Below are 15,459 nucleotides of genomic sequence, written 5' to 3' on the forward strand. Positions count from 1 at the left end.
GTATCATATTCAACAGAGCAATGAGTAATTTTATGAATGTGGACTTATTATGGTAAGCAGCATTTGAAAGAGCTCAACTATCCAATCATGGAAGGAGTTTTGGTGGAGATTGAGAACATGCTAGCTTGTGGTAGAATGGACCTACCAGTGAGTGTGTGCTTTGCGACAGCAAGAGGTGATGACTTGTTGTTACATCAGTTGCTGAAACGAGGAATGGATCCAAACGAATCCGACAACAATCGAAGGACAGCTTTGGTGGGTGAATACGTTTGTTTGCCGCAGATCGAACTGCGGCGTTCACCTCCAGCGAGCCGCACTTCCAACTACGGCTCTGATCTTTGTCGTACTTCCAAATGCGGCGTGCACCTCCAGCGAGCCGCACTTCCAACTGCGGCTCTGATCCTGCCGCACTTCCAAATGCGGCGTGCACCTCCAGCGAGCCGCACTTCCAACTGTGGCGTGCACCTCCAGCGAGCTCCGATCCGATCACGACCCACGAACTACGAACCCAACCAAGCATAGGAAACAAATATATGATGGAAGCTACTAACCTGGACGCCAGCGACGAACGCGAGCAAAGCAGCGGATGCCAGAGACTGGACGCCAGCGACGAACGCGAGCAAACCAGCGGATGCAAGAGACAGAGGACGGAGAGAAAAAGAGGGAGGAAGGAGGGGGTGTAGATGATGAGTTAAATAAGGTTTCAAATTTTATTAATTTTTTAAACAATTTTTTTTCTCTCTCCTCGTTGACTGTGAAAGGGCACATTTGGAATTATAACTTTTTTTGGAGGTACAGAGGGTAGTGAGGTGTAGGGAGAATGACTCTTATACATTTTAAGTAAGATGTAGATAAGAAAAGTGAACACGTGTCAACATCTCCACATCAAGTTGCTTAAGACTTAAGAAAAGCATTAAACACAGCACCGAGAGTGAGAGAAGCAACGACGCGGCGTTCAAACTAAGCTACTAATAAACGCATCGCAGTTATTACCCTCTGTTTGGCGCTACAAACGAAAACAAAGAAACCGACAAGCGCTTTATTCCAGAACAAGAAGGAAACCGAATGAGAGCATCAACCTCTTCAATTCCCATTCCATCGTCGTCTTCGCGTTTCTCCATCTTCTTCTTCCTTCTATTCGCGCTCCTCGCCCTTCGATCTTCATCCGGCGACTGCTCCCACTTCCAACACCAGGCACCGATGGCCACTGTCGGAGGCGTGCGTGACTCCCCAGGGTCTCAGAATAGCGTCGACACTGAATCTCTCGCGCGATTCGCGGTCGACGAGCACAACAAGAAGCAGGTTTATCTATTGTTTTATTTATGTTGTGTTTGGAATAAAATTTCTAAAGCACTTTTGCAATTGTGACGAGTTCCAATCCAACAACTGAAGAAGGATAAACGTTACGGTGTTCCTGGCAAGTGCGTTATCAACAAAACTATTATTTTAATTACACTTTGTTTAAAATTGAATATTAAAAAGTGCTTCTTATTCAATTCTAAAGGGATTAAATTGTCCAATTTTTGAGTTCCTTAAAATTAAGGGTTGAAAATAGTATTCATTCAATTTTAAAGATATTATTGAAAATTTAAAAACTAAAACTGGAGATGCTTTTATAACACTGGTTAAGGAACTGAAAAGAATTTTATTTTATTAGAGAAATCATGAAACATGATTTAAGGACTAGAAATAGTAGAATGGGGAGATTGTATTATTACCACGATACACTAGAAATCATGAAAGAACGTGTTAACATTTTCTTCTTTTATGTCCTTTTTGGTTGAGCGGACGGGAAGGATGAGGAAGCAGATAGTTGTTATGCTTTCTTTGAGTGGAAGAAAAGAAAGAAGAAATAATTTTAAAGAACAGTTAAATGCAGTGTAATATTTATCCTCTATGTCTCTTAATTTCTATATCTTTCTTATTCTTTTTTTTGTTTCTCTTCAACCAAATACCTTCTTATAACTTGGTTTAGTCGCCCCTGTTTCTCTCCTTTTAGCCAAACCAGGAATTAAAAAGAAAAGAAGTTGATCATATATATCTTTGAAGTTTTAATATATCAGCAGGGCAATGAACTGTTTGAGAATTTTTAATTAGGTTCAAAACTAAAAAGAAAAGAAGTTGATCATTTGCGAATACGACGATGAAGATATATTTTTTTTACAATAAACTTAGCTAAATCTTAGTCTAATAATTTTTTTTTTCTAAAAGAAAAAACACGTAACAGTAAGGAAATGTTTCAAAAAATATCTGTGGTATAAAACAATATTATAATTATAACTAAATAATTAAAAAATCATCCTTAATAATCATGCTTATTTCAAAACTAACCAAATTTTAATTTAAGTATGTTAAATCTTGTTCACTGATCAATACAACAAAGGTAAGTATGTTGAATCTTGTTCTTGATCAATACAACAACGGTAAGTATGTTGAATCTTGTTCTTGATCAATACAACAACGGTAATAGCCTTGTCCTATTTTTTCTGTTTGTTTATCAGTAGCCTTGTCCTATTAGTTACGTCAGTTAACAAATTCTCAAGAATATCATTCACAATATGCGACTATATCTCATGCATCTGTTGTGTATTTCTGGTGATGATTATAGCACAGGTTATTTGGATTGCTGAGCTTTCTTGTTATTGTGATCAGTGATCTCAGTAGTTCTTTCTTTTTCCTTATCCTTTTTTATGTTCAATATGATGAATTTGGTGGGCTAAAACTGGTGACTTGTGTTGGTTGGTGTTGAAGAATTCGCTTCTGGAGTTTGCTAGGGTTGTGAAGGCACAGGAACAGGTTGTTGCTGGTACCGTGCATCACCTTACTCTCGAGGCTATTGAGGCTGGTGAGAAGAAGCTCTATGAAGCTAAGGTATGGGTGAAACCATGGCTGAACTTCAAAGAACTTCAAGAGTTCAAGCCTGCCGGTGTTGCATCACCATTTACCTCTGCTGACCTTGGTGTCAAAAAGGGTATGACATTTTCTAAACCAAGCATTTGTAAACTTTATAGGACTAAGAACAGTTCTATTTAGGATATTTATTAATTATTTTTATATTCTCCTGAAATTGATGCTGTACTTACAGGGAAAGTGTCATAATTATATTGGTAATTTATATCTTGTGGGAATTTAGATCCTCATATTTAGTGCAACATTAGGATATGAATATGTTGTCTTCTCTTTTAAGGTGCTGTAAATAGTCATAAACTGATAACTTATGTAAATACTGAAAGAGGCTTTTAGGAGTGTAAATCTGATTCAATCTAGATAAACCCCATCTTGGAGTTGCTTTCCGTATGTTGGATTAGAAATAGCCATGAACTGACAATTAATGTATGAAGTTTGTACCATTTACCGTGCAAATGTTTTGCTGCTTCCTTTCTCGTGTATCTTTTGTAGTCAGTTTGAACCTGTAGTGGTTATTAATAAATAAAATCTACTGTGGTTCTGTCTTTGTTATCAGATGGCCACAAATCGGGATGGCAATCTGTGCCAACACATGACCCTCAAGTTCAAGATGCAGCAAATCATGCAATCAAGACAATCCAGCAAAGGTCTAATTCATTAGTACCCTATGTGCTTCATGAGGTTGCTGATGCAAAGGCTGAGGTCAGTGCCTAGTTCTTTATTCTTTAAAATTTTCTCGATTTTGCTTGCTCAACTGGTTCTAGAATCACATGGTTGAATTGGATAGCTTTGTTGATTGTCTTGACTAAGTTATGGGAGGATTTCTGATTCTTTTTTTTTCTGGTTTCTTTGATCTAATTATGTTACCTGAACTTGTCTTGTTTTTGCTTACGATAAAACTTTTTGGTAAATATTTGTCTAAAATACATGTCTCGTTGTTGTTTAAAACATGTCTAGCAATATGCTATTAACCGCATATTATGTACATTGGAAGTTGTTTTTGTCTTACTTTTAAGTTATGGGACCAGCGTAGTGTTTATTAGTAGCAAGTTGTGCTACTTCAGTGGTATATACCTGGTTAATATTTTGAAATGATTGTGTGCTGAATGTATTAAGTAACAATATTTTATCAATTCATTCAACTCTAAAACAGCAAACAACTGTCTTTCCCATTAGGGTGTCTTGTATTAAATGCAAAGGTAGACAGTTTACTATCTATACCTCTTAAACGGTTTGACCTATAGTTTTCTCTGGTCTCCCTCTAACTATTGGACTATTTTTCATCTGGTTGGTCTTCATTTGTATTCTTTTATAATAAAGAACTGTACAAGTGTGTACACATTTTCACAGACGCATCAAATCAGTAAAGAAAGTGACAAATTGGAGTTCTTTAATGTATTGTGTAATCTACTGCTGCTGATCGAATAGAGTTATAGATAGCAATGGTAAAATGAAATGACAGTTTAACATAGTTGTCTAAAATGTTAAAGATTGAAGTTGAAGGTACGAAGCCAACTTCTGCACTTGATATCCTTGTGTCTGCCTCAAGGAAGAAAGGAGTTATAAAATTCCATTGTGTTGAAATTTTGAGTTCTAGAGAGAGAGAGAGACGATTATGTTGAAATATAGAGGGATGCATGTAACATACTTTTAAGACGCTCCTTTCAACATTAAAATTATTAGGGCAAATCTGATACTGGCTTGCACTAAATGATCTGAGTCTCATTAGTGGTGGAGATGACGTGTGATTTCACCTAATTAGGCGTGAAATCTGCTTCTTGCTACACTAGATTACTTGAGCTCTACTCTATTAGTGGAGTTAACATAATATTTTGCCTAGCATATATTATTGAAAAGATTGTTGCTGTTTGTTAGCATTTCTTTATTCAATATTCATCATACATATCTGTTATTCCCTTCTGAAGTTCTCATTAATATAATATGTATGAATTAACTATATCTGTGAGCGGTCACTTGCAACATGTTCTTACCATTACTTTATTGCTCCCAATGATATGCAATTATTGATTACACTACATTTGGAGCTTCTGTCGCGACTGTTGAAGTGTAATCCAGGGCATAGTTACTGGTTTATCAAGGCTGATGGATGTGTGTAAATTTCTATGCAGGTGATTGATGATTTTGCCAAGTTTAATCTGCTTCTCAAAGTCAAACGGGGAGACAAGGAAGAGAAGTTCAAGGTAGAAGTACACCAGAACAACGAAGGGGCACTCCATCTAAATCAGATGGAACAAGATCATTCCTAATTCTGATCTGAAGGGTCGCTCCTAAACTATGCTTTTTCTTTTAATCAGTATGGGGTGTATGACTCTTACTATCTATGTTACCCATAAATCATACACTTTTTGGGTATTGTTCTTATCTCTCTCAACAACTATATGTTGTGCTTACTCCTTTCTCTCTGATGTTTGTATTGGCTTTATTTGTTATCTCTCTCAACAACCATGGTGTTATATCTATACTACTGTAATATATATATAAATATAATATATTCTAATACAAAAAATATTATTATTTATAATTGTTTGGCTTACACAATTTTCTCATGATTTACTTTTAGTTTTGTTGGATGTGTTGTAGTTCTTTCTGATGATTGTATTCTTTTAATTGTTTTCTGTAAAAGTATTTCGATGCTCTTTTTTGTGTAACTGATTTTTTATTGTGATAACGGTCATGGTAATTCTTTTTCCATTTTTCTATTAATTAAAAAAGTGACACTTTCCACTAGTTACTTTTTGACGTAAATATTTCTTTAATGACATTAAGATCTTGACGTCCGTCAGTTGTACGTATAGCTAAAGAATGAGAATAATTTTTTACCTTAAAAATGGTTTTCGTCAAATTCTAATTGTAGTGTTATTCCTTCTGTACGAGTAAATTTTTTCAAACCGTTTTTGTCAAACTTTAACATATAGGTCGTGTACAACTTTGATTATGCTTCGTATGTTTAAAAATAGGGAAGTTTGATTTTCATAACTTTAACTTAATTATTTTTGTATTAAATTATTTAACTTGTAAAAGGTTAAATAGTTAATGTTTTATATAGATTTATTATGTCATTAATATGAATTAGATGATAAATTAATTACAGGATTAAAATAGTTTCCCGAACAATAATCTAAAGTAAAATTCTGTAGATCAAAATTACACGCACCGAACAGACGAGAAAGTTCCAATTAACTTTAAAATTTAATTTAGGTTTTTTCTTCTTGCACCTGCACTAATTATTAACTGGACTCCATACAAAAAGCAACAGGATTAAAATATTCTTCCTTGCTGTATACCACGTCAACATTGTTGTTCTTGTGGCCATTGCCGCTGCTGCCACCATCAACTACACATCCACAGCACTATGAGAGAAAGAAGAGAGTAAAGCAGTAGTTTATTGTGTTTATTTTACATAATTTCAACGGTCATTCTGATAAACATTTAATCCTATTATGGAATGCATAATTTAGAACACATTTGACATTATTATAAAACATAATCCAAAACAACTCTATAAATATCATTCCAGATTACGTAATATATATCTTTTTCTTCCAGAACACCTAGAATGATATAAATGATGTTTATATTTACATAATTTTAAAACGTGCATTTTTGAAATGTCATTACCACGAATCGTATATTTGGCCCTTTATTTGTTTATATAGTATTTCAGAAAGGTTGATTCAGAATTAGTCTCAAAAGTATAGTAATTCATTGCAGAATGGTCTTTTCGATTTCGATAGAGCTTTTCGAATTAATCTTAAATTAACGTTGGTTGCATAGAACGAGGAAATCCTAGTCGTGGCAGAGGAGCCACAAACAGGAAATGATGGAACTTCTTTCAGCTTTTGCATAAGAAAACAAACACTTTCCATTTATATGTGGAAAAAGACTAAGACCACACTTGATGCAAAACTTGTATTATCACTTCCAAAAATATTTACAAATGATGGAATAAAGGGTGTCAGACTGCTTTTTCTACCGATGCTTTTGTGATGAGTTTTAAAAACATAAAAAACTCAAATAAACAAACTCAACAAAGTTTTTATAACAGAGACTTCACTGTTTTGATTTTTGTAAAACTTCACCAGAATAACTATTTATCTAATTCTGAAGCAATGCAAATGATACAAAACTACTTTAGCCAGCCCTGCTTGTATAGATATGCCAATCCATCTTTGCCAAAAAGGGATAGACATTAGCTGAGAGACTGGCAAATAGTCAAAGTTTCTGCAGCAATATTAAATAAGGTTGCATGCATAAATTTCACTCCATCTAGAATTGTGATATACATACATTGTAGACCTAAGAGTACAAAGCTAACATTACTGGTCAATTGAACGATACATCATCAGCTACACATACAAACCGGATTAATAAAAAGGGGATCTGAAGGTACATTCAGACCCTTTTTTCAGCCAGCCGCCAACATGGGACATGTTTTGACAGCTAGTGGGTACTCATAATCATAACACTAGTATGTACTTATTCTACAGTTATCATGAGCTTTTTCACTAATCTAATCACCCAAAGACTATAATATTTACCCCTCCTCCTCGTCATAATCTTCCTCCTCCTCTTCTAATGGCCTACTCAGCTGCGCAAGCTGTGTCGAATCAATGGCCATCTTGTCCACATCAGAAAGGGGCCACCCCAGAATCTCTTCATGCTTGCCCTCTGTTGAAGGAGGTTCTGCCACGCTAGCTTTTTTGTCATCATTTTCATTCGTAATGGCATTCAGGTCAATGTTTCGGAGTGAATCAGCGCTTACAACAGGAGCTGCAACATTCTCCTCCTTTGGTATATCTTTTGACTCAGAACCACTGTCCACTGCAACACTTGGGATAGCACTTTGTTGGTTGCTCGGCTGAACAGAGGGGCATGGCTCAGATTCAGCATCCTGATGATATGTGTCTCTTACTAAAGGTGGTCGCCCTCGGCCACGGCCTCTACCTCTACCCCGGCCTCTTCCCCTACCAGTACTGCCAGTGTGGCTCAACTCTTGCTGGAATAGAAGAAAAACATTATTGAGCAAAACATGATGTACATCAAGGGTCTGCTAGGTATATATACCAACATCATTTGCAAGACTCTCATGATTTTTGTGTTCTACAGATGACAAACTATGCTAGTAAAAGCATTGGTTTGAGAAAATATTTTTTTTTGTTATTTAGTATTTCAACTTAGAATTAATGAAAACATAAAACAATAAATAGCAATTACCACTATTTCCAGTTCAAAGTTTTAAAAATAGCAAATAAAATGTAAACAAGGTGACCTTTTTGTAATTACAAATGAAAATAGAAAACTTCTCAAACCAAATAGCCCTTTTATAGGGTGCCAGATATGGTAACATTTTAAAGAAAGTCGTAGACATGTAGATGTGTAAGTACTGGTTTTTTGTGGAACTAAAACTGAAAATGATAATATCAAAACCTTGTGGAGTATATTTTTATACAATCGTTTAGGGGACTTCATTTTTCTATAAAGTTAAACACAATTTGGATTCTATGTTACTGGTAAGATATGAGGCATTTTGTGGAAAAGGCTTAATCATGAATGCGTGATTGGCACTAAATGAGAAATTAAAACAAAAAATTATGTAAACAAAAGGGAACAAGAGGGTTGCCACAAGCATTAATTATGATTGAGTAGTATGTTATTAAGGGTTTTTGTGCAAATACATAAAAAAATTAAATTACCATCTTGCTTCTCTTAACCTCTTCATCACTGTCATTACAATCATCACCAACAGCTTTCCTGGAAAAGTAGACAGCATTGTTAAATGTTAAGTACATAACTAACAATATGCATATCAGAAGGGTAAAACAAAACAAAACAAAGATATTGGATTCAAACCTTCTTTTTGAAATGGCCCGATCATCAGCACCAGCCTCAGCATGGCCATGACCATGACCGTAATCAGGAACTCTGCTAACAACGTCCCTCAGAAAGTCAAAGACATTATAGCTTTGTACACAATGTTTCCTGCAATTTACAGTCACAATTTGTTAGACTTGATTTCATAGTTCATAGTCCTTATTATAAATGGAGTTTGGAAGGCAGATAAGAGAAACAATATAATATCATAACCAAACGGAATCTGGATATCATAGTAAAATTAATTAAAAGATGTCTGAGAACACAAGAAATGCTAGGGGTTGTTAAGGCAGTTCCTCGGTGCCATCAATTCCTTAAATTTTAGAATCGACAGGGGGAATACCCTCCAAAATATAGCACACAATTCAGAATTTGAACATTGCCAAGAGCCACTAATATTTGAAATCACAAGTATCCTATTTACAAGGCAACCAGATAAATTGTTTAACTCGTAAAAAAAATTATTTATGATAGACTTTGGAGTGAAACAAATGGCAAGACAAACAAAGAATAAAATATGAGACCGTGGCTAATAAAATAGTGAGAAAAAGGTGAATCATACGTGGAATTAACAGTTATTTTATGCAATTGTCAGTACAGGGAAAAGCCACAGCTACCAATGTAGTTTCAGAAAACAAAAATAGATTTAATTTGATCTTAGTTTTTAACAACTTGGAGTCCAAGTGAATGAGACTTTTGGAAGATAGAAAATTGTTGTCATCCCTTAGCCACTGCCAAGCTGTGGTGCCCATGGTGGAACTCAACCCTTCCCCTTTTTGCTTTTAGAAAACTTTTTTAAGAGTTAATCCATACTTAAAACATTTTGAGCATCGGCAAGCTTATGACAATGTAGTAAGCAGTTTTCAGTGTTGAAACCTGGTGCCCTTTATTTTTCTTTCCAGTCCTATCATAATTTCCTTCAGATTCAAGTTAAGATATACAAAACATGTTACAAGTTCATAAACACGCCAATACAAAAAATATGCTGAAGTGACAGTACAAATAAGATATACCAATAAACTTTAACAATCTATTTTACACATCATGGATGCATACCCCAACAAGCACATTAACTTTTAAGTTTAGACATAAATGCTTCTAATAAAATTTTAACATTCATACTTAGATTAAATGATTATGAATTTTTATAGCTTAAAAACTGACTACTTTCCTGTCTCACATTTAGCTTCCATTTTTAACTTGGATATATGAAAAAGGGAATTGGAAATTGAAATTAAATCTAAAAATATAAAAGAAATCTTCTATAAAGGCATTATTGTAACTAAGTTCTCGAGTTAGTTCCCAATCACTAAAATGGAAGATTGAAGCAAAAGAAACAGACTTACAAATGCAACGAATTCATGGTCTTTGCTCCTCTTTGAAGAGTTATTTCATAAGTACGGTCACAAAGATCTTGCAAAAATAGTTCTAGAGCTTTAGCTGAAATCCATTTAAGAGCAGTGTCAACAACATATATAAGAGAAACAAGCAAGAAGCGGTCTGAAGTTAACAATACAGTAAACCACAGCAACTTACAAACTAAAACAGGAACAGCCAGTGCTATCTTTCCAACATCCTCATCTGCTTGCATTATCTTCTTTATCCGAGCCTGCAATTTGAAGGTTTCATCACTCAAAATAAATTGTTCTTTTCCAAGAGCTCACTCCTCATGATACTTTAAAGACAAGTAGAAGAATTTAACAGAGGCCAAATTACAAATTAGTCCTTGTGTTAGTTACAACTTATAACTTGATTTGAAGTTTATAGAAGCAGTGGCTTGCCCTGTCTCCCTAAAGTTTTACCCTTTTATAAATAAGGTAAAAACAATATCATGTCTCCCAATTCTCTAATTATTGGTAGTTACTGTAAGGTCTTTGTTAATTGTACATGAAGACTTCTATATGCTAGAAAGATATAATGGGATAAAAGTGATAGAAACAAGGTATTTTATCAGAGAGAAATAGGTATAAACTCCAATTACAAAGACCAGAGTGCCTCACAAAACAAGAAACAAAATATGGAACACTACAAATCTTCAAGTGTCTGCATCTCTTCCACCAGTTCCTAAAACAGCCTAAAACACTCCCTCAATGGCTTCCCTCCCTTTTTCGTTGCTTATAATTGTTTTCTTTTCCTTCCTACCCTCCTTGCAACCCAAATTCCTTCTTTACTCCTTACTTGTATATCCCACCCGATTTAGCAAAGCTATGCCTAACAGTAACACCTGGCTAAAAATTACCATAGATTCGAAAATGTCACTAACATCAAATAGTCTTCCTAATTGATGTCATCATAATCAATCCTTAAAGGAATAACTGTATTCTATTATAAATCCCTGACACCGTACATTAAAGACTGATGTTAACTCAGCTCGCAACTAGTTAGCCCACCATATTCTGAAGAATAATTAACATTTACAAGCGATGTAAGAAATTTATTCAGGCTTTAAAATATTAAAAATGTGAAGTAGACACACGTTTTAAACAGAAATCAGGTTAACTTGCAAAACTGATTTCAAATTTCAGAGAAGATGTAATTTCACAATGGGATACTGAATTGTTGAATTTAAAAAAGGCCGGTTCTATCCCAAGTCCACAACAAATGAGGACTGTGGGAGAACCAAAATCATCAGAAACACAAAAAACATAAACCCATCAGTATCCTCTTCAGCAGTCTTCAGTGACACGTCAATCAAGTATCCTTAAACCACAGTTCCCAAACAAACCCAAAAAGTTTTTTTATTTTTAAAAAACCTAAGCTATGTCAATAACCTAAAAGTAACACAAGTCTCCAGAATACCCACATCAACATAAAATCACCCACTTTAATTATTAAGTCCATAAACCCAAACACATGAAACCCATAAATCGTAACAAAGTATAAACATTTATCATAAACCAGAACCTTTTTTTCTCAAGAAAAAAAAACCAAAAAAGACAAACAAAAGCACAGTCGAGATTAGCTCAATTGCTGTCACTTCCACACACTTTTCCTTGCATCCAAATAACAGAAACCTAAGACAAAATACAATCTTTACAAAGAGAAAATGGAGAACACTTACAGCAGGGAAACGGGTATCGAGCTTCTTCCTCATGGCAACAGATTAGGGTTAGAACACTGAAGAATTGGGGGAATCAAATGGAGCAGAAGAGAGAGATCAAAAAAGCAAAATCGAAAGCTTTGAACAAAAAGAGTGACCCCAACATCAACACGATGAAATCGAAGAAACCCATTTCAGATCCAAAGGCCACTCTCTCTCAAGGATTCATTCAACGAGATATGCCTCAGCAAGGGTTTTGTTACAAATACATGCCATTGACAGGAATCGTGTCACCGCCCAATAGATGTAAAGCATGTAGGCAGAAGAAGGTGAGAGTGTGTTAAAAGGAAGGAGTCAAAACGGTGACGTGTTGAGAGATAATTGTTGGGATATTTTCTTTGCTTCTTTTTAAAGTACAAAAGAAAGAAAGAAAAGAAAACGAACCACATTGGACAAATAAAGTAACACTCAACAATTGAACTAAATTTACTTCATAAGTAGTAGCACTCTCTATGTCTATGCATATGTATATAAAACTTTTTTACAAAGATCATTTTTATAAAATTGTAGTTAAAATTAAATTTCAAATTCCATAAGTTTTTTATTTATTTTAATTAACCGGCTTAAAATAGTTTTAGCTATTACAAATATTTTTGTATTTACAACTTTTTCATAAAAGAAATAAGAAAAAATAAAGTAAAGTAATAAAAGAACTTAAATGAGAATATTTACATTGTTTTTGAGCATGTAACTCCATTAAGGGACATATTATTTTATGCAGATAATGTTTTAGTGATTTTCTTTTATTTTTGTTTTCTTCTGCTTTTTTTATTCGTGATTTGAATGGCCTTCAATCTGACACCTCAATATTAAAAATGGTTTTTATAATTAAAATGTTTGAAAAATAAAATATGAATTTTTTTAGCAATTGTATTTGGACAATATGTTTTGAAAAATAATCTGAAATTTGAAACAGCATGTTAGCTTTTAAAAGAAATTAAATAGAGTTTACAATTTGTTATAAATAATTTGGAAAATAAATATCAATAAATATATAGTCTTATAGACTACCATTTATTTGTTTAAGATGTGAGAATCTTTAGAGGAGTGGTGATGGTTGTCATAAGAAGGAAAAACTATAATATTTTAATAATAAAATATTTAAGTTATATATATAAATTTTTTATTATTGAAGTATTTTTTTTTATAAAATTAACATTTTTTTTAGTTTTTGTTTTCTAGGTTTTCTTTATATCTTTTATCTTCAATTTTGACTTATTTTTGTTTGATTCAAGATCATAGACTGTAAAAGCATTCCTAGTGAGGAGCTTTACCTACTCATCATATCAAAGAGTTAAATATAATAGGTTTTTGTTATCTACTTTTTAAGCATTTTAACTCTTGGGTTGTATGTGGGTCCTAGATTTATACATGTGACTCAAGGTTCTTCTTGGTGAATTTATATTACTCTATGATCATGAAGTTATGCTTACAACTACAATCGAGGTTTTGATAGTTGTTTAGGTGATATTGTGTGATATAGAGCTCTAAGGAGTAGTAGGGAAAGAAAATGTTTTTTTTTTTCTGTAAGGGAAGTTAGTTTTAATTTATAACTATAATGATGATTAATGAACTTAAATGGTATGATCCATATTGGTTAAGAAATTGGTTGTGAAATATGTTTAGAATGAAGAAATTGCATGTATAGAGTGATTTGATGAATTAATATTTGTTAAGTGTTTTGGTTGTTCACTATGGTGTAATATGTGAACTCATTGGATGACTTGACTTAACTTGTCTAATGTTGTTTGATAAATAAGATTGTCTATGATTTTAGTTGAAAATGGGTAAAAAGCTTAGATAAGTGGGTTATGATCACTTTGTCAACAGAACTAACCTATATAATTATGTAGACTCGGTGGGTTGGCAGATGCCTTGCCGAGTGATAACACATAATTTACAAGTTAGAGAGTATTGATGCTTTGATTTAATGAGCGAGTAACTCCTTGCTAGTTGAGCTTATTAAAAGTAGTTTCAGGGGGTATACTTGTTAAGCAAGTCAAAACCTGGTTGGGTAAGTCCAAAATTATATATGTGAAATTCTGATTTGTTGGTGTGTTGATCTTTAGGATTGGTAAATTTGACTCAATTGAGTTCAGATGGTGTATTTGATAATTTGGAATTGACTGTGCTTTGTAAAGAGGAAAGAAAAACATTATCTAAGACCAAAATAGCAAATTTATCATTCCTTAGAGTTGTGTTGAAATATTGATGTAGATTAATTATGAATTGGTATTTGGTTTGAATTGATGATTGAGGTTAGTTTTGATATGTGTGAATGGGATATGAAATTGTAATTACTTCAAATTTTGGTAAGTCTGGTTCAATTTGTATTAGATACTGCATATTTTTCTTGGTGACTTTTAGTTCTGATCTATGAGAATGGAGAAAACCATCCTCTGAAGCCTAGAAAACAAATTCATCAATCAATAATGACTTTTGCATTATACATTCTCATTGAGCGAGCCAAGAACTCACTTAGCAAGTGCCAAAGCTGATTGTGGCAAAGAGTAAATGAGGCTTTCTCACTAGACGGGACAATCTCTCATTAAGCAAGTTGGTTTTTCTTAGTCTGAGTCATCTTGGGAAAATTTGGATTCTCGTTTTGTTAATCGTTGGATCAAGCAAAAAAATTGACAACTTGTTTTAAACACATAAATCTTCTTTTTGACTATTGGGATATTTGATTATATGATTATGGGTTGAGTTGGGTTTTTCCCCTTTTTGATGTGCTAAATGGAAATGTTGGAAGTCATTATTATGATAATGCAATAGAAAATTAATTATGTGTTATTAATATTCACTTGAATTAAAGGATGTGTGATGATTTAAAATTGTATAAGAATGTGATGTATGAACATGGTATAAAATTCGTATGTGCTTTGTTGTGGTTATATTTTACTTTGGTATGACATGAGTTGAATAAATTAAAAAGTAATCTTTCCTTAGGAGGAAATGTACACATGTGTTTTAGTGATGTATAGATGACAAGAGCAAACTTGAGATCATCCTAACTCTAGTTGTTAGAATCATGTTAGTTGAGAGAGTTGAGGAGGTTCATATCTAGAGTATCGACAATAGTCATTAAAAGAGATATGAATTTACCCTACGTAATGTAAGGTCAGAGCGTGACCTACTCACATTACAAGTTATGGTTCATAGGGATTGCAAGAAAGTTTTGGCAATGGTAAGTGCACAATCTCGTGGCACTAGTTTATACATCAATTATCTAGAGGTTGTGTTTATAGTTTTTGGGATATGAATGAGTTATGAAAATATTTATGTTTAGATTTAGATGGTATGATTTGTGAAGGTTATGTAGTTAATTTATGATTTTCTAGTTTATTCTATTTTTATTTAAAACTAATAAGTTTTAGATTATCTTTAATTTACCCTCTCTTTGTTTTGTTGTGTGTTGTTTATCCACCTGTGATAATGTAAGTGATGATCCTCAACAATAAAATAGTTCGAGACTGATGTATATAGAAAGGGTTGCTTATGTATATTTTTTTTTATGTTTTACATATTTCCTCTAATTTAGAATACAAATTTGTTTCATG

General features: G+C 33.6%; 2 protein-coding genes across 2 annotated transcripts; one reads left to right on the forward strand and one right to left on the reverse strand.

Moving 5' to 3' along the window:
- Window positions 1-932: 932 nt before the first annotated feature.
- Window positions 933-5,449, forward strand: LOC108321528 (cysteine proteinase inhibitor 6). The gene is made up of 4 exons (XM_017553299.2): window positions 933-1,302; window positions 2,752-2,971; window positions 3,464-3,609; window positions 5,037-5,449. The coding sequence occupies exons 1-4, from the start codon at window positions 1,066-1,068 to the stop codon at window positions 5,172-5,174; spliced, it is 741 nt and encodes a 246-aa protein (XP_017408788.1). The 5' UTR covers window positions 933-1,065; the 3' UTR covers window positions 5,175-5,449.
- A 1,711-nt stretch (window positions 5,450-7,160) lies between these two features.
- On the reverse strand, window positions 7,161-12,213 carry LOC108321529 (uncharacterized). The gene is made up of 6 exons (XM_017553300.2): window positions 11,861-12,213; window positions 10,336-10,408; window positions 10,146-10,239; window positions 8,779-8,907; window positions 8,622-8,679; window positions 7,161-7,924 (listed from the first exon to the last, which is right to left on the reverse strand). Exons 1-6 carry the CDS (start codon window positions 11,891-11,893, stop codon window positions 7,463-7,465), a joined length of 849 nt encoding a protein of 282 aa, XP_017408789.1. The 5' UTR covers window positions 11,894-12,213; the 3' UTR covers window positions 7,161-7,462.
- Window positions 12,214-15,459: the final 3,246 nt, after the last annotated feature.

Source organism: Vigna angularis, chromosome 5 (genome assembly GCF_016808095.1).
Source record: "Vigna angularis cultivar LongXiaoDou No.4 chromosome 5, ASM1680809v1, whole genome shotgun sequence".
NCBI lineage: Eukaryota > Viridiplantae > Streptophyta > Magnoliopsida > Fabales > Fabaceae > Vigna > Vigna angularis.

Coding starts and splice junctions, on each gene's coding strand:
- LOC108321528 (XM_017553299.2), top strand. CDS start 1,066: ATGAGAGCATCAACCTCTTCAATTCCCATTCCATCGTCGTCTTCGCGT. Junction 2,972..3,463: donor TGACCTTGGTGTCAAAAAGG/GTATGACATTTT, acceptor CTTTGTTATCAG/ATGGCCACAAATCGGGATGG. Junction 3,610..5,036: donor TTGCTGATGCAAAGGCTGAG/GTCAGTGCCTAG, acceptor ATTTCTATGCAG/GTGATTGATGATTTTGCCAA.
- LOC108321529 (XM_017553300.2), bottom strand. CDS start 11,893: ATGAGGAAGAAGCTCGATACCCGTTTCCCTGCT. Junction 10,409..11,860: donor TCGATACCCGTTTCCCTGCT/GTAAGTGTTCTC, acceptor TTCAAATTGCAG/GCTCGGATAAAGAAGATAAT. Junction 8,680..8,778: donor CGGGCCATTTCAAAAAGAAG/GTTTGAATCCAA, acceptor CTACTTTTCCAG/GAAAGCTGTTGGTGATGATT.